Source organism: Durio zibethinus, chromosome 26 (genome assembly GCF_047325235.1).
Source record: "Durio zibethinus cultivar Kanyao isolate XHJ-2024 chromosome 26, ASM4732523v1, whole genome shotgun sequence".
Classification (NCBI taxonomy): domain Eukaryota; kingdom Viridiplantae; phylum Streptophyta; class Magnoliopsida; order Malvales; family Malvaceae; genus Durio; species Durio zibethinus.
The window spans coordinates 1,691,584-1,718,193 of record NC_143187.1 but is presented as its reverse complement, the minus strand read 5'-3'; the positions used below and the strand labels follow the sequence as shown (position 1 = coordinate 1,718,193).

Here is a 26,610-nt window from a genome sequence, read left to right as displayed (position 1 = left end):
AAACTAGTATATTTTATAGTGACGGTCGAAATATTATTAAGCTTAATTTATTGCTTGGGCATTTTTAATTCTGTTAAAAATAATGATTCAAATTTCATAACAGATTTTTTTGAGATTGATAAGTTATTATTTAATGGACAAAAAAATTTATAAAAAAAATTTAAAAAAAAATTTCTTAATAGGTAAATTTGAAGAATTTTAAAAGGAAAGAGATTTTTAATAGACAAATTTGTATGTTTATAAATATATGAAGTTTCTATAGAATTGGATATGAAAAAAAAATGTAAGAGAATTATAAGATTTTATGAGCAGACATCTCATAAGACTATTGAAGATTTACGTGTGTTTATGAATAGATTAGAGAAGATTAAGATGGTTCACATAGATATGATTACGTGTGTTTGTGAATGGACTAGAGAAGACAATATGATGCATGAGTTTATACGAGTATGTGTTTGGTTGTGTTGAAAAAGTGCACATGGGTATGTATTTGTTTAGGTTGAGAAAATTTCTTAAGACTAGAGGAAATTGTTTATGGGTATTGATTATTAAGTGGTTGATATATTTTGATATATGTTTGTAATTATTTACAACTAATAAATTTTATTTCTCATCTGTAGACGTAAGTTAATTAGACTGAACTATATTAAATTATTATTTTTTATATATTTGATTAATTATCTCTTATATATTTGATTAATTATTTCATTTCGCTTCTGTTGACGTTTGGAAGCGTAACAAATTCAACTTTTTGGTTTCCGTTAAAATCTTTTTTTTTTTTTCTTTACATGATATGTATTCTGATTGATTGGCGTTGATTACTTTGTGGATAATGATTAGTTGGTTCTTTTTTGTTTGATTTAAAATTTGGCGATTATACTGGTAAGACGCAATGGGAAATGCTTCGTCAATGCTAACTCAATATGATATTGAAGAAGTTCTAGTGTACTGCAATAATCTTTGTAGGTTGTCTGTATGCTTTCTTTTTCCCGCTATTTCTTCCATTTGGTTGTGGTGCTATCTAAATTTTGAAGTGTTCTGGCTGTGGGAATGCAGTCTCTCCGCAAGAAATTATTTCATTGTACCAAAGGTTTTGCCAATTAGATCGAAATGCAAAGGGGTTTATATCTGCTGATGAGTTCTTATCATTTCCAGAGTTTGCAATTATCCGCTCTCTCAGATAGTCCTTTGAGTTGACTTGATTGGAGTAATTAATTGAATTCTTGGATTTGTTGCATTTACAGAGGTTGCTTAAGATGGTGGATGGTTTGAACTTTAAGGACTTTGTAGCCTTCTTGTCAGCGTTCAGTGCTAAAGCAAGTGTCCAGCAGAAAATTCTACGTGAGTCTTCAATGTCTTTTCTGTAGAGTGATTGATTTTGCTGGTTTGGTTTCAACTGAATTTCGAATTAATGGTCACAGATTAAAATGTTACCAATGATCACTTTTTGGGTTGCCTTCTTATTGCCCCTTGGTCATCGAAGTTGTACAAATGTTTTGAAGTTAGTTAATGTTATTAATTTTCTCTGTCTCAGTTATCTTCAGAGTGTATGATTCTGATGGCAATGAAAAGGTTTCTTTCAATGACCTGCTAGAAGTGTTGCGTGATTTGTCTGGTTCATTTATTACCGACGACCAAAGAGAGTTAAAAACGAAGGATTTGGGTGCCTTTTGTTTTTTTCCTTTATCATTATATCATACAATTAAAAAAAGCAAGAGAGATGTAGGTGATTACTTGTATTGTGACCACCATGTGCATTTTCATTTGTCCAGTGTGCATAACTTGACCTATTTGATTTGCTGATACCATCCATGGTGGGATAATCCAGTTCACCCTAGGTGTTTACATACTAAAGACAATGGAAACATCTTTTACAATGAACGAGTTTAGTTCACATATCTTATTAGCAATATCTTATTGTAATGAAAAAAATAAATGTAATACCTGTTGTGGAATTAGCTGCAATGAGTGGAAAATCATTGTGCGGATATGCAAATCAATCTGTCTGTAATGAATAGAACTGGAAAAGCTCTCCTTAAACTTTATTTTTTAATCTCAAGTGGATCTTATTGTAGGATTTGAACCCAGTTGACTTTTGACTATCTATTAAGACTACCTGATAGGGTAAAAAGGAGCAAACTGATCTTTTAGGGTCCCTTAAAACTTGTTTTTTCTTTCTGCAGCAGATGCAGGTTACTCAAGGGACTCATGCCTAACGCTGGATGAATTCATTAAGGTGTTTTTCGTTTTATTTTATATTTATTATAACTATTCAATTTTCTATCAGTTTATGTTTGGCTTTCTGGATAACTGTTGTAAGGCTGGTAAAATGAAAGTAAGTGACAGGGAGAGATCAATATGGTTAAAGTTAGCTAGAACCTGGGATTAATGATATAACTTTTCTTTTTTTTAATCCCATTGGTTCCACAAAATAGGAGAATTTATTAAAAAAAAATGTGCAAAAATGTTTTTGGAATGGATGACAGCATGGCCAAAAGCTCTAGATAATGGACTTTATTGGCAGTCTAGAGATGGCAAATGGGTGGGTGGTCCGGGGAACAGCACAGCCTACATTGCACCACTAACAGGTCAAAGAGCCGGGCTGAGTAATGATATCTTGGCCCATTGGGCTAGCACAGCATGTTGCCAACACGGCACGGCCCATATGGCAGTGTACGAGGAAACCCACAATTTGACTCTTCTGATAAGAGCAAATGAATTCAAGAATGTTCAAATCTTTTGCAATTTAGAAGATATTATGAACTCTGCCATTATAGAAACATTTAGAAACCTGCACTAAGGGTCCATAGTGATATGCTTGTTACAATGTTGTTAAAGCTTTCCTTAATGGCTACAATCAAATAGCTGTAGGGAAGCAGGGGTGCTACTCTTTGTATGACCACCATAATTTACATGAAATCATGCATTAGTTAAGTTTTATGACATAGGCTTCATTTGTTGCTCTCATTTTGCTTAAACAGTCTTCTTTCTCTAGAGAATGGGACACCAACCTTTAAGTTCTTGATCTATCCTACAATGCATTGAGTGGGAACATTCCTTCTAATATAGCTAACCTTACACACTTCTTGAGTATTTGTCACTTTGTGGCAACTATTTTGAAGGTTCATTCTCACCCAGTTTATTAACTAATCTTTCAAAGCTCCAGGACAATGGATATATATATATATTTATATATCATCATTGCTTTGTATTTGGTACAGGTCTTTGGGAGCTCTGATCTAAAAATGGAGGTTGAAGTTCCGGTCAATTAAGCTAATTTATGCAGTCTTTCCCCTGAATAATTGGAGAGGAACTAACTGCACGTATCATAGGAGAGAAACACGTTTTAGAAGCATACATAATACACATGTATTATTTCCCTTTCATGTTTCCTAACTTCAGTATTCTGTGTCAAGATAAGTTTCTGTTCTCTGTAAATGGTTCTATATATCTTCAAAATTTTCAAGCATCTGAGAAATGTAATTTAGCTGTTCAATATTCTTGTTTTCTTGTCCCGTTTCTCTTTCACATGCTGCACCTATTTGAAGCATTTTCTTGGACCATAAGGGAAACTGTATAGTTAAACAGTATGAAGATCATGGCTTTAGACTGGACCTGATGTGATAAAGCAATAGGTTGTTTGACTTGTTTACTGAAGAATCATATGGCAATTCATAGTAATAGATATCATCTGATGGCCTAAAAATGCTCAGTGAGTTGGACGTCAAATTTTATGTATGGTTGCAATCGAAGCGTGAAGGGGAAGTAGAGGTAACATACCCAGATGTCTATGGTCCTATTGACGTATGCCACATGCAGCAGTCTGACACTCGATGTCAGGCCAAAGCTTGGGCTTGAATGGAGACAAAATATACCATTTTGAGTTGAGAAAGAACCAAGCTTTAATAGCTGTTTTTTTTTTTTCAAAGCAGTTAAGAGGTTTTTAGGTTTTATCCAACTCATTCCTTCTTTGGGTCTAGTTAAGTAAATTTATATATGTCAAATTTAGTGAATTCATTAAAAATGATCTTTTCATGACCTTTTAACAAATTCAAATTCACTTCATCATTTGAACCATCCATTTATTTTAGTAGCTGCTATTTCAATTTACAGTTTACAGTTCTTTAAATTTCTCACTACATGACTTCCTGTTAAATGAAGCAGACTTTGCTCACCTGTGGTAACAGGGACAAATTCTGACAGTGTGACATTCTTCTTGAAAGTGCTTGGCAATTTCTCCTTAACTTCTCTCCTACTCTTTCTCAAAACTCAAAAGGAAAGAACGAGTTTTCACATGCAACTTAGAGTTTGCTGTAGTTGCTACTGACTCTGCTTGCTGCAGTGGCAAACTCTCTTAGAAGACAAGCAAAAAGGGAAACATAAACATTCCTTTGAAATGTTGTCAATGTCCCTGGACATATCTTTCTCGGGTAAGCAACAATCATTTTCTCCAATACTCAACAACCAACTGCTGCATTTCCAGTGATGGTAGTTTATTCATACTTGTTGCCACAATAGAATTTCGGGAAATACATTGCATAAAACCAGTCTATCATTGCTAAACTTTCTAATGTTTTCTTTTCTCCCCAACGTTTATGTTGCCTTTCAGGATTGCTCAACTGTGTGCTCACTTATTTAACTGAAAGCGTTGTGTCAGTTCTTTTAGAACTGATGGACCAAAATCGAGCTTCCAACAGGTTTGAAACCCAAACTTTAGATTATATGCAACTTCTACAAGAAATTCTACCTAGGAAGAAGAAAGAATTTGCTTCATTTGAGATGGAATTAGATTCCTCAGGAAAGAAGGTTTTAGAGTTCAAGAATTTCAAGGCAGCAAGCAGTACTATGCATATGACAACAAGAAATCAGTCAAGATTAAAGGTTGATTTCTCAGTAGATTCTATTGTGAAACAAGAAAACTTGTTTTACAAGTTTAGGAATGAAGAAGCTTCGAGTTCAAAAGAGGTAGTGAAAAAATCTGGAGTGATAATAAGTCAAAATGAGGCTCGCATTAGTTTTTGTAAAGGTAAGGTGGCTTTGCAGGCTAGCGAAGCTGAAGAACTGAATACACGATTGAAGATCCTTGAAGAAGAATATGAAATTTTGAAGCAAGCATTCCTAGAGACAGTGGTGGAAAGGAAAGAATTAGTTAATGAAATATATCAGCTGTTTCAGACACTGCGCAACAGCCTCCACCGTAAAGATCAGGAAGATGGACACAGAACCAGCCATGGATCTTTGATCATCAAACCTTTCAAGGTTTTGCATTTTGATCCTTTGTTTAATTTTTGCCTTTAGGATTATATATGTGTTTGGAAACAAAAAATGGGTTTGGAAACAAAAAATGGGTTTGGATACAGAATAAAATTTCATCACTGTTTTCATGAGTAATGGATATTTTAGCCATCTCTTCGCATTTAAGCAAATAGAACCTTTTCATAATAAAATAAATAGCATAAGTAAGAATAACAAAACAGAACCAACATATATATATATATATTTATATGTAATATAAACTCAGATTGAATGTGGCATTTTCACTGTTTTTAAATGGCACATTAGCATTACCTTTCTGTCACAATAAACCTGGAAGACATCTAACTGATAGTGATGCTGATGCACACGATGTTAAACAGGGGCAGGGTGGGGGAAAGGCGGCGGGCAGTCTGTCAAAAGTTCTAATGGAAAATCCAGGTTCCAGAGATCCCATGGCCAATGCATTAGCGATTGTTGGTCAGAGTTACGCATCCACTCCTAAATTTACATTGTAATTAGATTTATATTATTGTCTGCCATTTTAAAGGACAATCAGTGCTCATGTAATCTTGAGAAACTCTATGCCAGAAGTAACAATATCATCAAATTAAGATTCTGATTTTTCCCTCCAAATTTCACCTTTTCCCTATCACTTGTGCTAAAGCTCAGCGGTAATTTTATCCTCTTTGCCTGACCACATACTTATTTTAAATTTTGATTCACGGAACATTATTCACTCTTAATCATATTGGAAAACAAGCCTCCAGAGATAAAGACAAACCTTAAAAAAAAAAAAAAGAAAACAAATCCCACTTCCCCTGAACAAAATCTCCATGGATGAGATGAAATAAGCACTAGCAAACAAACCAGGCACATGATTCTATTTTCCCCTTAATAGAACTTTGCATCAATTCACGTCAAAGAAAGAAATACAACTTGCATTAAGGCGCCACAACCCAAGATGTAAAGTGGCCTCTTCCCCAGATTCTTTCTGTTTGATACAAACCAAAATGAGTTCCGAGTACCGACAAGTACAAATCAAATTTCTCCTCTGTAACCTCCAGAACCAAAATAATCCCTTCTAGAACTGGCAATAGCCATGCTTTTCTGATGCTCTAACTTGGGGCAATCCCGGATACGATGGCCCAGCCCACCACAATAAGCACAACCCTTTACACCACTTGCATTGGTGATCGCATCTACATCATCCATTGGATCATTGAGCTCAGCTAAGACGGGTGGAATCCTCTGTTTGGCTTCTTGCAATAGGTGCTTCAAATCAAGCAGGGTTGTCTCACTCTGGTTCTTGTTTATAAATGTAGTTGCAATTCCTGTTTTACCACATCTTCCTGTTCGTCCTATTCTATGGACATAGTTTTCAATTTCTGCAGGCATATCATAATTGATCACATGTTGAATATCAGGAAAATCCAAACCCTTTGATGCAACATCAGTTGCAACTAAGACATCCTTCTTGCCAGCTTTAAAGGATGAGATGGCATACTCTCTCTCTTCTTGGTCCTTCCCTCCATGAATGGCCACAGCCTCAACTCCTTTCAAGAGGAGATATTCGTGAATGTCATCGACATCAGCCTTATTCTCACAAAATATTAAAACAGGAGGAGGGGTTTTTTGTAGGCATTCAAGGAGGTAAACAATCTTTGCCTCTTGCTTCACATACTCGACCTCCTGAATCACATCAAGATTTGCAGCTCCTGCTCTTCCAACATTAACAGTAACTGGCTTTACTAAAGCATTTCTGGCAAAGTTCTGAATTTTGGTAGGCATGGTTGCAGAGAACAAAAGGGTTTGCCTTTGAGCTTTAAAGTGGTCAAACACTTCTCTGATGTCATCTTCAAAGCCTAAATCCACTAGTCTATCTGCTTCATCCAATGTCAAGTATCTACAGTAAAAAAGCCAATTAATTGAGTATCATTATCTATCGAAAGAGTGTAATTTAAATGGCACACAAATAATCTATGTTTTGGGAGTAAAAAAGCTAACTGTAACAGATTCAGCACATTTGCTTACTTTGAAATTAAGTGCAAGTATTAAAAAACAGTGCAGAGGCACCAAACATTACATGATAGCAAAAGTAAATAGAGATATCTAAACAAACTTAATAACAAGGAAAACCATAAGAAAGTACAAAACATTTTCCCAATAAATGCAAAGCCAAGAATTTAACAAACAAACCAAAATTAAGCTGGCTATAACAGAGTTTACACCATACGATATCTTTTTATATGCAAGAAAAATTGCAAAAGAAAGAATAAGTTAAAAACACTACATATTTTCACCATAAGTAAATAAACAAATAGCACTATATAAGGCAAAAGTAGAGAGAGCTATTTAAACAAATGAGAACAAATTAACAGGCAAAACAAAACCAGTAGTAGTTTGGTCCCCCCACCAAGCCTCCATAACATTTTAACATCACTGATCCCATAATGCATATAGTAACAGCTTAAGTTACCCTAACCATCTAAATTCTAGTATCTATTGAATTGATTATCATGAGACTAAAAGTAGCGGGTTAGCTAATTGACAATGGTGTTACTAAAAGCGTTGAATTAATAATCGTACCTGCAATTGTCTAAATTCATCTTCTTCTTGGCAAGCATATCCTTCAGTCTCCCAGGAGTAGCAACAACAATATGAACCCCCTTCTTCACAACATCCAACTGAGACCTCATGTCGACGCCACCAATACAAAGCAACGGTCTGAGTTCTGGATACCCATGTTTCCTCATAGGTACCAAAAATTGCTCCACCACTTCATATGTCTGCCTAGCAAGCTCCCTCGAAGGACAGACAATCAACCCAAAAGGACCTTCTCCTGGAAGTATCGGCATCATCATCTCCTCCTGCAATGCAATCATGATCATCGGAAGCACAAACACAAGCGTTTTCCCCGACCCCGTAAAAGCAATCCCAATCATATCTCTTCCGGACAAAATAACAGGCAGACCTTGAACTTGAATTGGAGTCGGCTGCACAATCCCCTTAGCCTTCAATTTCTTCAATATCGGATCCGGAAACTTCATATCCTTAAAGTTCTTAATAGGAGGAGGTATATCTTCCCCATCAACAATAATATGCCATTGCTTTCGAATCAAATCCCTATCCTTTCTCGACATCCTTCGAATATGCAAAGGTGGTTTCCAACCAGTCAACAAGGGTTCAGTATAAGTAATCCCCTTCGCCAATTCCCGGACCGACATAAGTGTTTTCCTATCCGATAAATGTTCAATCATCTCTTTTTCTTGTTGTACAATTTGTTCCATTTGACTAATCTCGGGTTGGTCCTTTTTAAGCTGAGTTGCTTTTATAAGTAAACTAGGTTTTACTTCAGCAAGATTGGATTTTTCATTTTCATCTACAAGGGCAGAAGGGTTTCCCTTTCTTTGTAGGATTTTTTGAGCTTCCATGGCTCTGCGTTTCGCTACCGGAATATACTCAACATAATCATCATCTTCCTCCATTTTCAATTATCTGAATTACCCAAAAAAAAAAGGGGGAAAATATGATGTTAAGATTACGGCGAAAAAAGGCTTAATAAAAAAAATTAATTGCCGAAGTAATATAACCCTAAGATGCAAGAGAAGAGAAGGAAGAAATAAAGTCAAAATTAGAGTTGGGAATAATTACCTTTTTGAATTGAGCAACCAAGCGGCAGCAGAAAGCGGTGGTGCTGTAGCGGACGGTAGTTGGCTGTTGCAGTGTTTAACGGAGCGAAGAGATTTGAGCGAGTTCAGATAAACAATTTCAGTTCCGAAACGACGTCGTATTTTTAATTTTTGGTGCATAAAATTGTAAAATCGACTTACTGGCTAGCTGGGAAGACCCAACTCATAACTGTAGGAAGCTGTCCAATGGGCTTGGGTCCATCTTGGCTCTGCTTTGAACTCTGAACAACTTGTCATTTGTCAAGCCCGATCTAGCCTGAGAAAGCGGGCCGGATGCTTAACCAAACTATAGTCCGATGGCAAAATCTGACCAAACTTGAACAAATTTTCAGATCAATTCGCTCCATTAGCACTCGGGTCGGTTCTTTCTTTGACATCTTATCCACCAATCTGAGGTTGAGGCTAAAGCTAAATCCATCCAAACGCATGTTACATCCACCCCGACAATGCTGAAACGCCGGTTTCCAAGAGCTTGGAACAAAACAAAACTACACCAAATCAATAGCACCAAAATTTCCTACTTTTCCCTCACTTCCAAAACCCAAATGGAAGTAGAAGTGAAACTGCGGCTCCCAAACTCTAACTCTCACCAGAAACTCTCTAATCTCCTCACCCCATTCCACACCAAAACTCTCATCCAAGAAAACATCTTCTTCGACACCCCGAACTCCACTCTCGCTTCCAACAACGCCGCCCTCCGTCTCCGCTTCTACAACCTCGACTCTTACTCCATCCTCTCCCTCAAATCCAAGCCCAAACTCTCCCAAGGCATTAGCCAAGTCGAAGAACACGAAGAGCCCATCGACCCATCACTCGCCCGCTCTTTCTTGACCGAACCAAGAGGCTTGTTGGACTTGATTAGCTCTTCCCAAATAATGAAAAGAGTGAAGGGTGAATTTGGGGTTGATGATTTGGTTTGCTTAGGAGGGTTTAGGAATGTGAGGGGGCTTTATGATTGGAAAGGGCTGAAGTTGGAACTTGATGAAACTATTTATGATTTTGGTGTTAGTTATGAGATTGAGTGTGAGAGTAAAGAGCCTGAACGTGATAAGAAGTTGATTGAAGGGCTTTTGACAGATAATGGGATTGATTATGAGTACTCTGACGTTAACAAGTTCGCTGTTTTTTTGTCAGGGAAGTTGCCTGAATGAGTGGAGTGGAAAAGTAATGTATTTGCATAAATATTAATTTTAATGGTAATTTTTGAGAATCTGTTCTATTTTTATCCATTGTGTTTAAGAATTTATGTTTATGTGGAATTTAGTTTACAATGAGTGGGAATTTGTTCTCATTTTACTTGGGTTGTGGATACAAATTGTTTCTTTCATTACTTGACTTGCTTCTCATGACAGGTTGAAATGCTCATTTGAGAGGAAGTTTGGTTGTGATTTTACATTTTGGTTTGCGTGGCTCAATGCAGAACAACGAGCATTCACTTGAAGTATTTGCTAATTTTTTGACCAGTGATGTAGGATTTACTCTTTATAGGTTACTATTCTGATTATATTTTCTTGATGCTAATGGTGAATATTCCTTTTTTTATGTCACTATAGTTTCAAAAATTTTCAAGGTATAAGAAATTTAAAGGGAAAATATTTGAGGTTTTCAGATATTTGAAGTTTTCCTGTCACAAATGCCATGCTCCTTTATTGTTCAAACATTGCTAAATTGGTTCATGATTGTACTTCATATGCTATTTTAGAAGACTCAATACGTTTCATCATGTTACTGTTTTGAAAGCGTTTCATTTTCATTCATTTATAACTCGTGGGAAGTGATAAGCGGGCCAAACAAGATACTAAGGAAAAATGCTTGATCCTGCTATGTAACTATATCATAAGATTATTTGGATTAATTGGTTATTTTTGGGGGTATGAAGGACGTATGTTTTGCAGATTTCCGGCCCAGTTGAGACCAGAGATCATTATTGCAGTTTTGCTCGGAAAACACAAGTGCTACAAGAGATTTCAGGTACTGATTTAGGACAATTTTGGTGCAGAGCTTAGAGGTAAGACCATCAGTTCTCTTATCATGAAGATTGCATGAGGCTTCTTTTCCTAACAACATTTTGCAAAATCAAAACATCATATTCATTCATGGACAAGCTTGTTGTTTTACTGAAATGTTGCATTCAATCTTTCCAAAAATGTGTTCCTCCATGTTCATTGCAAATGTGATTCATTGTATCCTTCCCAGTTGCTATCCTGGTTATATTGGACGAATTCCGAATGAAAAAACACTTTCAATTTTTTTTTGACATCTTTTTGTTGACATAATGGATAAATTCACGATGATTTTTTATATACATTATAAGTGAATATTCGAATAAAAGATCATGTATCCGTCCCTATATGCCTAGCTACTATATATTCTATAAGTAGTAATGCTATGCAATCTTGCTCGAATTGCTCAAACTAATACTTGGAAATTATTGCATTGTAATCTTCCAATGGGAAGGGTCGTCGTTGATTACTTGTGGTTGTGGGTCGTGGCAGTTTTGGTTCAAATATATGGGATGAGAGGTTGCCTGGAAGAGGAAAGAATGGCTTTGGTAGAGTTCAAAGCCTTCATAAAAACATTGGACAAGTATCCAGATGATAGTCTAATTCTATGGGATGTTAACGACAATAAGAGTGACTGTTGCGACTGGGAGAGGGTTAAGTGCGATGCCACCACTGGGCGAGTGATGGAGCTCCAACTCTTCTATGTGAGGCCTTGTTATCCTTTTCCTTATGGTCGAAGCGGCATTCTTAATTTTTCTTTGTTTCATGCTTTTGAAGAACTGGTGAGCCTTGATTGTCTTTCAATAGATTTGCTGGTTGGGTTTCGAATGAAGGTACGTTTATTTACTATAATAAACTATTTTTTTTTTTTTTAACAAAGAAGATGACAGTTTGAAGATAAAAAAAATTATAATAGTTGAAATTTAAATTTCGGATTTATATTTAATGCATGATTAGTGTATAAATTTTATACATTATTAAAAAATAAGATTATGTCGTCTTATTAATAAAGTGAATCAGATGATGACATTTTATTAATAAATAAATTTTTAAAAAAAATATTAATTTTTGTATATTATTTTAAGGGTTGATATTTGCTCATTAATGATGTGACATAATCTAATTTACTAACAGTATATAGAATATATACATTGATAATGTATTAAATATAAATTTTTAAATTTCAAACTTGTTGAATATCATCTTTTAAGTTTGATTACATAAATAAATTAAATTAAGTTTTGGAATCAGATTATATTCTATTTGAACTTATTGAAAAAGAAAAAATACGATTTTGATTCAAAAGGATCGGATTCAAACTTTGTTTTTTGAATAAACAATATACATGCATTAATTATTAAATCAAATATTTTAAAAATCAGCCATATAAAAATATTGGTACAAGGCACCTCTTTTTTTTTATGTCCGAGAAATCATATTTCTCTGAGTTAAAAAATTGGAATAGATCAATTTTGAGTACATAATTTACAATTTAATTGCACCTTATATCTTGCAGGTTATGAAGAAGGTTTCCGAAGTTTCAAGAAGCTGGAGAGGTCGAATCTAAGTGATAATTCATTTGATACTAGTATCTTCTCGTTTATAAGAGAACTAAAATCACTCAAGACTTTGAATCTGGGTTCTAATTACATGGAAGGAAGCTCTTTTCCTGTACAATGTATGTGGTTTAATTCTCCTTTGTATTTTCCTGTCCCTGGAGATTCAATACGGTTATTTAATTCTAATATAGTACTTGATAACATTTTTTATTTCGTTCTTGGAGCAGATTTAGTAAATTTGGAATATTTGGATGTTAGCTCTAATAGATTCCATGGCAAGTTCCCTGTAAAAGGTGCGTAAGCGTAACTAATGAACACATATTTATTTTTTAATTAATATTCAATTTAATTTCTGAACTATATATTTTGTTTATGATATGATACATATAAAAAATTTCACAACTAAGTGTTTCGATTTTCATTTTATCAAATCATTAATTTGCACCATTGACTAATACCGGAACACATTAGAGCTTGGTGCCGGCATAGCACCGAAACATGGCATCAATAGTTAATTTTTGATATTTTACTTAATATTATTTATGATATGAAATTTTTATGTAAAATATAATATGAATATATGAATTTTTAGTATTTTATATGATACGAATATGTGAATTGATTAATATCAACTAAACAGAATTATAGAATCTATATTTCTCACTAAATCTTTCTTCTTTTATTTTATAAGAAAAAAGATGTGATCCTTCTTTTGATTTTTTATTTTTGTAAATAGAATTAATGAAGTTGAAGCACTTGAAAGGCTTGGATCTAAGTGATAATTTCTTCAATGACACCATGGAAGGTACGTACATCTCTAATTTCTTTTAATCTGCAATGTGCATTCTCAACTATCAAATGCTTAACAATGTTTTTTTTTTTTTTTTCTCATTATGAAATCAAAGTTATTCTCCATTTAAAAACCAAATTGATTTAGTAAATGAGGTTTGAAATGAACCCAAATTAAGAAAATACCAATTAAATCTAAAAAAAATTAGTGGAAAAACTTTGATATGTATGTTTTTGAAAAAAAAAATTAAAAAAATAATAATTAAATTAAAATTTACTTAAAAGCAAAATTACTTTTGATTAATATTCTCTTTCATAAGTAAATTAAAAAGTATACCAACATTTTCTAGTTTCTTTTTTCCACGATTGATTTATTAAATTAAAAAAAATACTAAAATGAGTTTAATCTTTTCTTTTTCTTTGCGTAAATGATTATTGAATTTCACTCGATATATTTTTTTATTGACTCAAATAAATTTATTTATTTATTTATTTTAGATCTAATAAATTCATAAAAAGATTTTTTTTTCAGCATCTGACAACAAATTCAAACTCAAATAATAATAATAAAAAAATTTATCACTTGAACCAAAGTCCATTTATATTTTATAGCTATTATGGCATTCAAAATGTAAGTAAGTGTTCTAACACAAAATTTACTGAGGCCAGGACAACAGCTAAACAATTTAATAGTTTATTAATAAATAAACTTTTTTAATAAGATAAAACATATTTCCCTCCTCTCATGCTTCCACACAAACCATGATTAATTACTGAAAAATACTACAATATTAAAACCCATAAAAGAATCTTAGCTAAAACGACTTAAAAATTAACATGTAAAGGCAGATATGCCGATAGACCATTAGATGTACTTTTTATTTATTTATTTATTTTTTTCTATCATTTGACTTTAAAATTTAAGGCAAGAGTACTGAAATAAATTTGTGACCAAAAACTTAATTTCCTAAATATTAATTTTTTAATATTTAAAACTACCAAAACTTAAATATTAATTATTAAAATTAAAAATCCAACCTTTCGTCGACAAATCATATAATTAAAATTCTCATAAAACTGCATGAATATTTTTGTTCATTGGCCTATGATTTCTCTCCAAAACCCATGACCCTCTTGACTTTTTCAATTTGAAGTTTCAATTTGTTTCCACTTGATTCCAGCTTAATTTTTGTCAAATTCTTTAATTATAATATTAAACTTTACCTAATTTTCATTAAACACTTGGTTTTCTTTTTATTTTTTTTTCTTGAGTGAAAACAAAAGAATACAATAATTTTATTCTTTGTACCCATGCACTGCATAAGAAACAGAAATGTAGAATATTTTTTAATATATACAAAAATATTTTCAAGAATCTATAGATACATTCCATGAATACTAAGATTAGTAAATATGAATGATATAATATATTACCTATATATAATGAATGAAATTGAGGTTTAGCCTAAACGATTCACTCATTTTTTTAAAACGTGAATTGTTGCAAAGTTACATGAATAAATCATAATACGATGGAAAGATATTGTAAAAAAACTAATTATACATTTAAATAATAATTATTTTGGTTTTAGTGGAGAAAATTACATAACATATAAGAATACTTAATCTTTATATGATATATAGCAATTTATTTGAAAAAAAATTTAAAAAAAAAAAAAACTCAAACAATGTTGCCCCCTAAATATAAGAGCTAGCTCATGTCATGTATCTTTCCATTCAAATTGTTGGATTTGATTATTTTTTCTCCATAATTAGAAAAAATTCAGGCAAACATCCTGAATTATATATATATATATATATGTGTGTGTGTGTGTGTGTATGTGTATAAAATCGAACAAAAATTAGCTTTTTGAATTGTGATCTCTTTTCAAAATTTTCACTTGCAACTCTATTTATTTTTACGGAAATATGTTAGTTAAAGAACCTCCTCCAGTTGGATGTCAGTTCAAATCTGTTCAGTGGTCGGCTTCCACAGTGTCTATTTAGCAACTTGACCAACCTTCAAGTTCTTGATCTATCCTACAATGCATTGAGTGGGAACATTCCTTCTAATATAGCTAACCTTACATTTCTTGAGTATTTGTCACTTTGTGGCAACTATTTTGAAGGTTCAGTCTCACCCAGTTTATTAACTGATCTTTCAAAGCTCCAGGTACTCAGGCTTTCATCAGAAACCAATTTGTTCCAAGTAGAAATTGAAAGTTTTCCTTGGATCCCATCATTTCAATTGAAGGTCCTCAGGTTAAGCGGTTGCAACTTAAACATGAAAACTAAAACCATCCCAAATTTTCTTCTGTACCAACATGACTTGAGATTCATTGATATCTCTCGTAATAACTTGGTTGGAAGTTTCCCCACTTGGTTGCTGCATAACAACTCAAAGTTACAAGGTATTAATCTGATGAAGAATTTTTTCTCAGGAGCTCTTCCTTTTTTCAACTTCACACATGATTTGGTTCATCTCCAGATTTCAGAAAACATGTTTTCCGGTCACCTACCTGAGAATGTTGGTATAGTCCTTCCAAAACTAGTCTACATAAATATGTCGACAAACAGTTTTGAAGGGAATGTTCCTTCTTCAATTGGTGAGATGAAAGAATTATCGTTTTTGGATTTGTCTGACAATGATTTCTTAGGTGAATTACCAAGAAGTTTACTCACAAATTGTACCACTATGACGTTTTTGAAGCTATCAGATAACAATTTTTATGGAGAAATTATTCCAGAGTATATGAACTTGACCAAGCTGTCTTGTTTATATTTGAACAACAACTTCTTGGGCGGGAAGATTGGCCAGAAGCTTTCAAACAACAAAATGTTGCAAGTCTTGGATATTTCCAACAATAATGCATCAGGTGAAATTCCTCATTGGATTGATAGCTTCAATTATCTCATAGTTCTTTCAATGTGAAGTAACCTTCTTGAAGGTATGATCCCGGTTGAATTTTGCAATCAAGATACCTTCAAGTTTTGGACCTCTCTGAGGATAGATTGTCTGGGGCCATGCCATTTTTGCTCAATATGACATCATTGGAATTCCTTTATTTGCAAGGGAATGATCTCATTCGGTTTCCTCCAGATGTGCCTAAAAGCTCCCAATTAGAGATTCTTGATCTAAGCGATAACAAATTTTCAGGAAATATTCCACTGTGGATAACTGGACTCTCATAGCTCCGTGCTCTTCTGTTGGGAGGAAATGATTTCCAAGGTCAAATTCCTAGCCACTTGTGTAAAATTCAACTTGGTATCGTGGATCTTTCACATAACCGGCTTAATGGGTGTATACCTTCATGCTTTAAAAACAAAACAATTGTGTTGGAAGAGGAAGGATTTTCGATTCTGGTCTCTATTTCCCGCCTTGATTTAGGCATTAACCTTGGTGAATTATTATAGTTGCAGTCTCAAGCTGGAGTCTTTCATTCGTGGTAATTGGATAACAGATCGACAAGCAGCAGTGGAGATCAGAACAAAGAGTAGATATTACTCCTACAAGGGTGAGATTCTTCACTACTGTCCGGGCTGGACTTATCATGCAATGAATTGAATGGTGAAATTCCACCAGAAATTGGAGCGCTCCAAAACATCTATGCATTGAATTTATCACATAATCATTTGTCAGGATCTATACCTGAGAGGTTCTCTGGTCTCAAACAATTAGAAAGCCTAGTCCTATCAAACAACAGCTTGAGCGGCCAAATCCCTCATCAGCTCATCGAGCTACACTTTTTATCAGTTTTCAATGTGTTATACAACAACTTGTCTGGTTTGACTCCCGACCAAGGTCAATTTTCAACGTTCTCTGACAGTAGTTATGTAGGTAATCCAGGTCTTTGTGGATCCCTCATTGGGAAGAGTTGCACCAGAATTGAATCATCAGTGCAAGTTGAAGAAGAATATCACGGCGATCAGACTGTTATGGATATGGATAGTTTTTATTGGACTTTCGCTCCATCCTATGTTGTGGTTCTGTTGGCATTAGCAGCAGTTCTTTGTATTAACCCAAATTGGCGCAGGTTCTGGTTTCACCATATTGATTGGATTATTGATTTATGTTTAAAAAAGTTTTGAAAAAAAATGGAATATATATTCTACCTCATTAATTTTGCTGGAATTGAAGGAACATAATTTTGTCCTCATTATCCTGTCTATCCAATATCAATGCTAGTTTTATATTTTTAATTATTTTTGGTGATTGCTGCCTACTCTAGTTTTCATCTTCTTGTTAAGGCATGTCTTTTGCTTGTGGACTACGTTCATATATTTGAAAGACAACGTTTTCAGTGGGAAGATCGGAGGCAAGTAGAACTCCAAGACATTTCCAACAACAATGTATCCGGTGGCATTCCTCAACTCTGATTCTCTCAAGAACGACGAGGAAGTGCTTGGTCAACTTGGTTTTAGCCCGCACATCATCCCATGTTTCGGCGATGATTACACGATTGAGAATGGTGAGGAGTTGTATAACTTGTTCGTGGAGAACGCTGATAAAGGAAGCTTGGCTGATCAGGTTAGGAAAAGCGGTGGAAACATGATATAATCCGATGCTAGAAGATACACAAGATTGATCCTCAAAGGGCTACGCTTTCTTCATGCCAAAGGATTTGCTTACTGTGATATTAAACTTCTGAATATTATCTTAATTAAAACGTGTGTACTGAAGAGAATTTAAGGAAATTAAGTAACATGCGTACTAGTGATCTTGTGCACCCAAAATCACACATTGAGCAAACACTCAAATTTTATTATTACAATTATTATTATTATTATTTTACAAAAAAAAAAAAAAGATTCCTCTTTGCAAATGCTGAAATTTTAATTTCAAATTTACTATATATCATCTTTTTAAAGTAGTTGTACGAAAAAAATTACTATGTAAGACAAGTGAATGACAAATTTATAAATTTGAAAGTAAAATTTTTTTTAAATTGAAAAATGAATAAATTCAGATAAATAAATAAATAAATAAAATTCTATTTATGCTCAAAAACTTCTAATATATAAATAAAAAAGCAAATTTTAATATAAATAGCACCTATGGAAACTCAGAGTGCCCTTGCAGTTTCACGTTTCTTACATAATTGATGTCAACCCATTTTCTCTGGCAAAAACTGGAGAGTAAAATGACATTATTCTCAACAAAGTGCTGTTTTAAAACTGGCATCAATTAAACATCTCTTATATCATAGTTCTCTATGACTATTAGCAGATACATCGGCAAGTACCTGACCCCTTCCCTTACATATTCACAAATTTTTTATATTCGTAAATCGAAAGGAAAGGAGAGGAGCCAGGTTATGTAAGGTCAAAATGGTTTTATTGAGTGATCATAGTAAACAAGATTTAAAACCCTTCTCCAATTCCTCTGCATTCAAGTTCTTCCCAATGAATACAATCTTGTTTACTCTTGGTTCATCTGCACCCCATAGCCGATCCGGTGAACCTTGGAATAAGTCATGAACTCCCTGTTCATTTGCAAAATGAAAACCCAATTCAAGAATATCTCAACAAAATAAATAACTGAATCTAACCCTTCATTGCACATACACAACTGCCAACTGATCATTTTCAAAAGAAATAGACAAAAAAAAGGGTCAAAGGGCATATGTCAGTTTCCTCACCATGCAAGCTTTATTTAGAAAGAGGAAAAGGAGAGGGCCAAAAAGGATTTAGGTTCCCCAGTTACATAAAGTTCAAACTCCATTTAAAATAATAATAAAAGAGAGACCGAGTTGGTGAGACACCATCACAGCGAGGCGCTTAACATACTAGGACTAGTATAGTTAAAAGCACAGATGACTGGTTTCAGGAAGTCATTATGCAGGGAACACTAAGCAGGAACATCTTTCATCTCAGTGTTCCACGAGAAATTATATCAGCCACAATCATTTTCAATGAAGATTAACTTAGCAAGAGTCAAGGTTATGAAGGAACTAAAAACAAGAGAGAAGAAGGTGATAAAGACACTAGGAAATAAGGCAATTTAATACATTATTAGGATGGAAACTGGGAAGAATATATAATAGGATGATAGGTTCTCAATTGACAAGTCAGTACAGCAGATGATAAGAATATAACCAGATAAATGAAAATGGCATTTTGCTCACCTGAAAGACAAACCTCTTATCCATGCCCTTAACAGAAAGAAGGCCTTTCATCCGATAAATGTCATCACTACGTTCCAACAACAATGTGCCTAGCCATCTGTCAGCCTGCAAGAAAATAGTGGAAGTATCTCAACCCATGACAAAAACAAAATAAGCTGGAGGGTAGAGTATGCTTTAAAACCAACCTTCTCAAGATCTAAGCTGCCTTCACACACTATGCTGACAGAGGTAACCCCTGGATCATGAGTATGATCATGAGAATGATGATGGTCTGCATATGTAAGTGCCAAATGTTAGCTTCACTATAAGTAGAAGAGTACAGATTCAACCCGCTGATAAGATATTTGTAAACTTAGCAAGCATGCATACCCACAGTCAAATCCCCTTGCCAATGAAGAACAAAATATAAGAAGGCCCAAAAATAGGGTAGAGGAAAGAAAAATGAAAGATGACAGCCTAAATCACTAGCCTAAGCTTAGTAACTAATGACAAACCAAGGTAAGAAATTCACAGCAAAAGGACAAAGGGTTATTATCAGGACTATTTGTGTAGCAAGGAAAGCTACAATATTTTATTTTGTGAGCTCTAGTTCCCACAAGATAAAGCTTGTTGGCAATATCAATAACCAGTAGTATGAAAGAAAGCTTCAGACTCTGAATCATTATAGAAATGAGCAAGTGCCACATACTGCTAATAACCTAATCTCATTTCTTCTTGATCTTCTAAAACCTTACCATTTCTTTCAAACCAAAAACTTCAGATTTAGATCTTAGCAAAAAGCATCAATATGTCATTGCTCAAGTGCCAAATCCCCATCAAACCAGAATTTCACATGTTCAGGTTTCAGGTGGCCAGATTTGAAAAGGTGAATCTGCCTATCTTATGGCCACCCCATATGAACATTTTGTATCGCTTGAGAGAGCAACAAATTAGGTGGTAACAAAAGTGTCAACTAGCCAGAGGATTCTTTATAGCTGATTATGTCTTTAGCAATTTGACAACTCAGCATAAGTTTAAACTTATTCTTGCTCTGAGCATCTTCCACCACATATATCAATTTGTTTGTCCAACAACTACCTATTTAATCATTAAGTCAACAGGGGATGCCATGAGTCACAATTTATTGTGAAACATTAAGATCTCATATCATCATTATTCAGTATTCAACATTTAGTATTTATTAGATTGTAATTAAAGCACAAAGCAAGGCTTCTATCTATATGCAAATCAGAAATTACAATTAGACATCACTTAGAAAAGAAAGGATATAAACAACAAAGCATACTGAATATTATAACAAGAAAGCAATCCAAATGATTATTAAAAACAAAATTAAACCAAATACCAGTCTTCAAGGATAATATAAACTGTGAAAAATACAACTGCTAATAAAGACAAACATGAAATAAATGAAGAAAACATTTAAAACATGTGCAAAATAACTATTTGGTATCATAAAAACTAAAGTTACCATGTTTATGGTCATGTTCATCGTGATGATGATTATCATGATCATGGCTATGGTGAGCATGATCTTCCTTTGCACCTTCATCATTGACAGAACTCTCAATCCTGGCAAGATTTAAACAAAAAAGTAGATCAACATTCAACAACCAAAAATTTAGGGGGTGATGAACAGCCAAGAATTCCAAGTAAATGGACAATCATCAATAATAATAAGTCCTCATAATGCCATTGTCACGGATGAAACTACATATGGCCTACAGGAAACCGTAAGCATGAACAACCCAACCAATCCAGGGAAGACAGTCTAGAAGTTTCTGATTTTGTTGAAAAACCAAAAGTAAACTAGAGACAGAGGTTTTTTGGTGGGCAAGGGTTGTATAGAGGCACCAAGAGGTTGCCAATCTGATCACTAGACAAATGTTACAGGACAGGTCTATAAAAGCAATAGCCTGAACCAAAAATAAGAAGTTTAAATCCATGTATCACAGGGCTTTGATATGGGTAATTATTCCCCTTGTCATCAAATGCTCTTTTTTTCATTTTCTCCCTGTGCAAAAAACCAATGATAGCGAGATGGATATAATCCATCACTCTTATCTGAATAATGTGAGGTACTACCAAGAATGAGTTCCAAAAAGTATTACCCAACAACAAAAGATAAATCTATGAGCAATTGTAAACAACTTGATAGCATACTCGAAGTTCAAAAGCTAATCAGCCACTACAGAAGCAAACTTAGACACTAAAATTGGAAACATGAAACCTGCAGTAACTTAATCCATTCTAATTTACTGTATTCAACTGAGATGCATCTCCTCCTATTGTCCTGAACCCCCTTCTCAGTCCTCCCTTGTTAAGAGAGATGACATGGGGTTTCAAAAGTGTAATCCTGCTCATTATAAAATCATATTATATTTCTTTCTTATCCCTCTGAGAAAACCAAGAGAAGTGATCTAGATAAATCTATCCTGACATGAAAAAACAGTTGCAAAGGTTCTAATGCAGGGGGAGCACATTCCATATCCATCCATTAAAACCAAAGCCAACAAGTTACTGCAATGCCAAACAGAAGAAAGCAACGTATGCCATTTCTTAAAGAGGTCAGCACTTAGAAGCAATAATTCTCAACTAATCATAAAATTAAGGAGATGGACAGCTAGACATTAAAATCACTATAATACACCAAAGTAGACATCTAAACATAAAAAAGGCTGGCAAATAACCTTTCCACCATCCTATCTGTACATTCTTGAGAGGCCCACTCAAATAAGCAGTTCCTAGATGCTGTCTGACATTCTTAACTCTCTCAGCAAAACAGGTCATAAATTAATCAAATAAGGATAAATGACATGAAAGTCTAATGAAATCTTCCTCAGATACCAGAGCATAAAAATCTCAACATAAGGGTTGACAAAACCCCCATTCTGAATCAAAGTTTTCTTCTAAAAAGGCTTAAGCAGAATTTCAATGTCACTTTTCATACGAGCACGAGTGGCAAAACAATGGATTGAAAAGAATGATACCAAAATAATATGCAATATAATATTATCCAATGTTGCTGGGAAACAAGAGATCAATGACAGACAATTTAGAGCATTCCGCACCTGGAAAACACATATTTAAGACATAGGGTTCACAGATAATACATCATACAGAGGGATGTTTGTCAAGCTATTTTCCAATAAGGTAAAACGAGATATAAAAAGTAAAGGATTAAAGAAACATTTCAAACTTATCAAGCTTTCCCACTCCCCTCCTCCCTTCTCCCCTTCCCTTTTTTCAAAGAAAAGGGAAAGGAAGAAACAGATAAAAGGAAAATTGATGAGATTAATGGAAACATTGATTTTACCATCCATGATGCAGTGTACCACCAAAATGGTGTACAACAGGCTGAATTCAATGAAATAATATCTCAAAATGGAAAAGAAGTTCAGATGGCAGTTCTAAGGCCAAATCAAGGAGTGGATGAACACTTCTCGCTCAACAGCAAAAGAAGATGATGGTGATGAACAAAAAAAAAAAAGAAGCAATACTAGTAATAATTACTATAATAATTTCCTTCACCAACAATGGAACTACTAAATGAGAGCAAAAACAACCTCTCCAAATCAAAGCCTCCAATTCCAAGAACATACTCCAAGTCAACTTTTCCAAACTCTGTACGCTTGAGATGAGCCATACGATTAATGTTCTGCATGCAAGCAATGCCATCTTCAATCAGAACTACGCAAAATAAACAAGTAGTAACTAAGGGCATCCTAAGCTGCAACAAAATTATTAATAATAAAAAAGCAGAAAACGCACCCTTATCCTTTTAACCAAGGAAGTAATTTCCTGCTCACCAACAAGATCAGTCTAACAAAAGTACAAATAATCATATCAGCTAGCATTAGAGAAACAATTTTAAATGATAAGCTAAAGTCTTTAAATATATCCTATAAGAGTTCTATGAACAACATCTGGTTGATGTGGATTTAAAGAACCATAGATTCAGAAAAATGAAGGAAGCTCTGTTTCTTGAAATGATGTAGTGAAGTTCAAAGTTGTTTCAAGAAAATCAGACATATGTGGTAGCCACAATATCAGGTAAATATTTGAGTCAAAATTCAAGAGAATTAAACAAGTTCAATCTTTTTAGAATATAATGTTCTGAAATGATCCTGACTAACGCCTAACAGAGTGCACTGCACATCACATATAAGGTTATCATAAGTACCTTGTTTACAATAACGTGGTCAGCGTAAGCAATTTGCTCAACTGCCTCATTGACCACTCCTTTTGGTTTGACCTCATCCAGATGAAAACCAGCATGTTTGGCATCAACTAAAGTAACAACACCATCTAACTTTACTTCATTGAAAACCTGATCCTCAGCATAAAATGTCTGAATGATCGGTGCTGGATTTGCCAATCCTGAAAAGGTAAATATGGAATGTAAAAGAAGCAAATATAATAACTTCTCGTTCTCAAACTAAGGTAAAAAGTCAGAAACATACCACATGCCACAATACATTAAAAAAATAGAAAAAAAATAATTATTCTCTTTTATAATTTTTCATAGGTCATTGAGAAAATTCCTACCTGTAGTCTCAATGACAATGTGGTCAAATTTCCCTTTCTTCTTATTGACTAGCTCTGCAATCATCCTCACAAGATCACCCCTTACAGTACAGCAGAGACAGCCATTGTTGAGCATGACTATGTCCTCAGCCCCAGCAGCTTTAGTAGCAACAAGAGAGCCATCGATGTCTATTTCACCATACTGAAATGTTCAAATTGCAAAAATTAAATTACATTAATAGCTTACCCACACTAATGATTTTCCAAAAGACTAACTATTATGAATCATTTATTGCCATTGCGTCAAGCAAATAGTGTTAAAGGGAATCAAACTCCATACCTCATTCTCTATCACTGCTATGCGCTTCCCGTGATCTGCAGTCAAGATGTGATTGAGTAATGTTGTCTGTTGAGCAACACAAAAAAACATATCAAAACAACCAGCCAACTGATTCAATTTTCAGTAACTTGAACAGAGAAGCTGAATTCCTATCAAAAGAAGAAATGCAAATTTTTATTAACAAGCGACAAATAGGTGCACAACAGTCAGCATTGTTGAATGACTTTGTAGAGTATGTTATCAATTAAATTGAATTTTAATCGAAAAAAGGCAACTTTTCATATGTTAATTTAGCACCCATTACAAGAATAATTCAGAACTCCTAAATTGAACGTGCTTAATAATATCCTATAAGCCACAAATAACAGACTTGTAATTATTCCTATAGCTTTTCCACCAGAGCCAGAGGTAACCTTTTTTTTTTTTTTTTTTGCATTTTACAACTATTACTTGTATTTCCAACGCCAAAATCCAATGAATTCGTAAAAACTACGAACCAACCTAAAAACCCAGAAAATTAACAGAGTCAAGCTAAACCCAACAGTCAAGATACTGAACTTTAAAGACCATTTTGTTCTTTGGAAAATGAATTATTACCTTGCCAGAGCCCAAAAAGCCGGTAATTATGGTGGCAGGAATGCGATTATCAGGCGGAATTTTAGTAGAAACATCGGAATCCTCGCTCTGCGGAGTCGTAGTGGCAGTGGCAGATACTGAGAACCGGCGGCAGCGGTTAGCTTTGGAGAAATCGGAGGTGGAAAAAATCGTGCGAGGCAAACAAGGCAAGGTTTTGGAAGAAAGGGAGTGGGTTTTGATGGGGGTGGATTTGAAGAAGAGAGCAGGAACCGTAGTTCTGATTCCGGAGAGAGGCGGGGTTCGGTGGTGGCGACCGCAACGAGTGGTGAAGTTGATGAAAGTTGTGGCTATGTCCATTGATAACATCGCCATTTCTTTGTTTGTTAGTAAGTTCTTTTGTGGGGAGGGAAATTGAGAGGGCAAAGAAGTGAGGGAAGATAAGAGTTAGACAGAAATGGGTTTATCTTTGGATGTAGAATGTGGAGGTTTTTGTTTCTGGGTTTTAGATATCTCTAAATTATCATCCAAAAATAATGGATTTTTTTTGTTACATTAGGAGTGATGCAAAAAATCGAAAATCAATTCCAAATTTTAGTGTTAGATTTGGATTTTTTTTTTATTTAGTTCGGATTAAGTTTTAATATTAAATTTATATTAAATTTTAAATTAAGAAATAAAAAATGAAATCTAATTTAATTATAATTTTTATATATTTTAAATTTTTATAAAATAAAAATAATTATTTTATATTTAAAATTACTAAAATATATTAAAATAATATATAAAAAATAAATTTAAAAATCTATGAATCAAATGAAATCGATAAATTTTGATATAAATAAAATTATATAAAAAATCAAATTTAAATCGTATTTTAAAAATTCATAAATATTATATATTATTCATAAAATTTAACTTAAATCCAATCTTACCCAAATCTTTATCATTCTTAACTTATCAACTAAAACTAACTTCATATTAGGCTTCTAAATTATCATCCAAAAGTAATATTACTTTCCAAGATAAAGGGCAAACCAAAAGTCCATGGAAATATTTAGTTTACAACCAGGTAATAGAACTAGAATCATGGATCAATTGATCTTGCACTTCTATGCAAGTAGTATTAAGCTTTGGTTCCTCAAAAATTTGTGCAGCCTTTTGCTTCTGTCGTTCTCTCATTTTTGTTCAAGCTCTGCCTCAATGTAGCCATAAAATATAAATCCTAATATATCTACATTTATTTATTGTTATCAAACTTTAGTGATGATAAAAAATTAAAAAAAAAAAAACTCTCATTTGATGTTAAAATTGCATGGTTTGAAGTTTTAGCTAGTAGTGTATTATGTCCTTAGTTTTTTTTTTTTTTTAAGTACAATTGTTTGTGTAATTATAGTCCTGATGCCAAGCTTGAGCCTTTCACTTGTTAGGATATAGTTCGTCGATTCCACATATTCTACATGTATAAAAGCTAGATTAAAAAGTTGACTATTTAAATATTTTAGTTTTTTTTTAAATGTGAACAAAAGTCGGTTTAAATCGATTAAATTGATCGAAATAAAGTGAATTCAGTTGAATCGATTTGATTTATTCAGTTTTAATTATAATCAAAATTTTAAATTAATTAAATTAATTAATTTGATCAATTTTTTATTTTTAAAATTGATAATTGAACTGATCGAATTAATCAATTTTTTACAAATAAAAAAAAAATTGAGATAAATATTTTTTTTGTAAAATATTGTTAAA

The 26,610-nt window shown here is 33.7% G+C and overlaps 3 protein-coding genes and 3 pseudogenes across 7 annotated transcripts; 4 read left to right on the top strand and 2 right to left on the bottom strand.

The window, feature by feature from the left end:
- The first annotated feature begins 806 nt into the window (after positions 1-806).
- LOC111318524 (uncharacterized) lies at positions 807-3,272 on the top strand (annotated as a pseudogene).
- A 619-nt stretch (positions 3,273-3,891) lies between these two features.
- On the top strand, positions 3,892-5,947 carry LOC111318522 (uncharacterized). Its single transcript, XM_022921383.2, has 3 exons — positions 3,892-4,430; positions 4,610-5,259; positions 5,637-5,947. The coding sequence occupies exons 1-3, from the start codon at positions 4,397-4,399 to the stop codon at positions 5,769-5,771; spliced, it is 819 nt and encodes a 272-aa protein (XP_022777118.2). The 5' UTR covers positions 3,892-4,396; the 3' UTR covers positions 5,772-5,947.
- A 164-nt stretch (positions 5,948-6,111) lies between these two features.
- On the bottom strand, positions 6,112-8,987 carry LOC111274415 (DEAD-box ATP-dependent RNA helicase 35-like). Its single transcript, XM_022859052.2, has 3 exons — positions 8,908-8,987; positions 7,843-8,751; positions 6,112-7,159 (listed from the first exon to the last, which is right to left on the bottom strand). Exons 2-3 carry the CDS (start codon positions 8,739-8,741, stop codon positions 6,295-6,297), a joined length of 1,764 nt encoding a protein of 587 aa, XP_022714787.1. The 5' UTR covers positions 8,742-8,751; positions 8,908-8,987; the 3' UTR covers positions 6,112-6,294.
- A 297-nt stretch (positions 8,988-9,284) lies between these two features.
- LOC149511102 (triphosphate tunnel metalloenzyme 3 pseudogene) lies at positions 9,285-11,418 on the top strand (annotated as a pseudogene). 3 transcript variants are annotated; one of them, XR_016333955.1, is made up of 3 exons: positions 9,285-10,109; positions 10,841-10,916; positions 11,403-11,418. The product of XR_016333955.1 is annotated as a triphosphate tunnel metalloenzyme 3 pseudogene, transcript variant X3 (transcript). The 3 variants fall into 3 exon arrangements; XR_016333954.1 differs by lacking the exon at positions 11,403-11,418 and having other exon boundaries at positions 9,285-10,141; positions 10,841-10,954; XR_016333953.1 differs by lacking the exons at positions 10,841-10,916; positions 11,403-11,418 and adding an exon at positions 10,298-10,413 and having other exon boundaries at positions 9,285-10,141.
- Positions 11,322-17,499, top strand: LOC111274416 (receptor-like protein 15; annotated as a pseudogene). The gene is made up of 6 exons (XR_016334361.1): positions 11,322-11,785; positions 12,465-12,626; positions 12,735-12,800; positions 13,244-13,312; positions 13,445-13,452; positions 15,233-17,499. The product of XR_016334361.1 is annotated as a receptor-like protein 15 (transcript).
- An 814-nt stretch (positions 17,500-18,313) lies between these two features.
- LOC111274413 (uncharacterized) lies at positions 18,314-25,356 on the bottom strand. Its single transcript, XM_022859050.2, has 10 exons — positions 24,886-25,356; positions 24,289-24,354; positions 23,970-24,150; positions 23,605-23,801; positions 23,193-23,243; positions 22,988-23,079; positions 20,893-20,993; positions 19,607-19,692; positions 19,422-19,526; positions 18,314-18,779 (listed from the first exon to the last, which is right to left on the bottom strand). The coding sequence occupies exons 1-10, from the start codon at positions 25,234-25,236 to the stop codon at positions 18,642-18,644; spliced, it is 1,368 nt and encodes a 455-aa protein (XP_022714785.2). The 5' UTR covers positions 25,237-25,356; the 3' UTR covers positions 18,314-18,641.
- Positions 25,357-26,610: the final 1,254 nt, after the last annotated feature.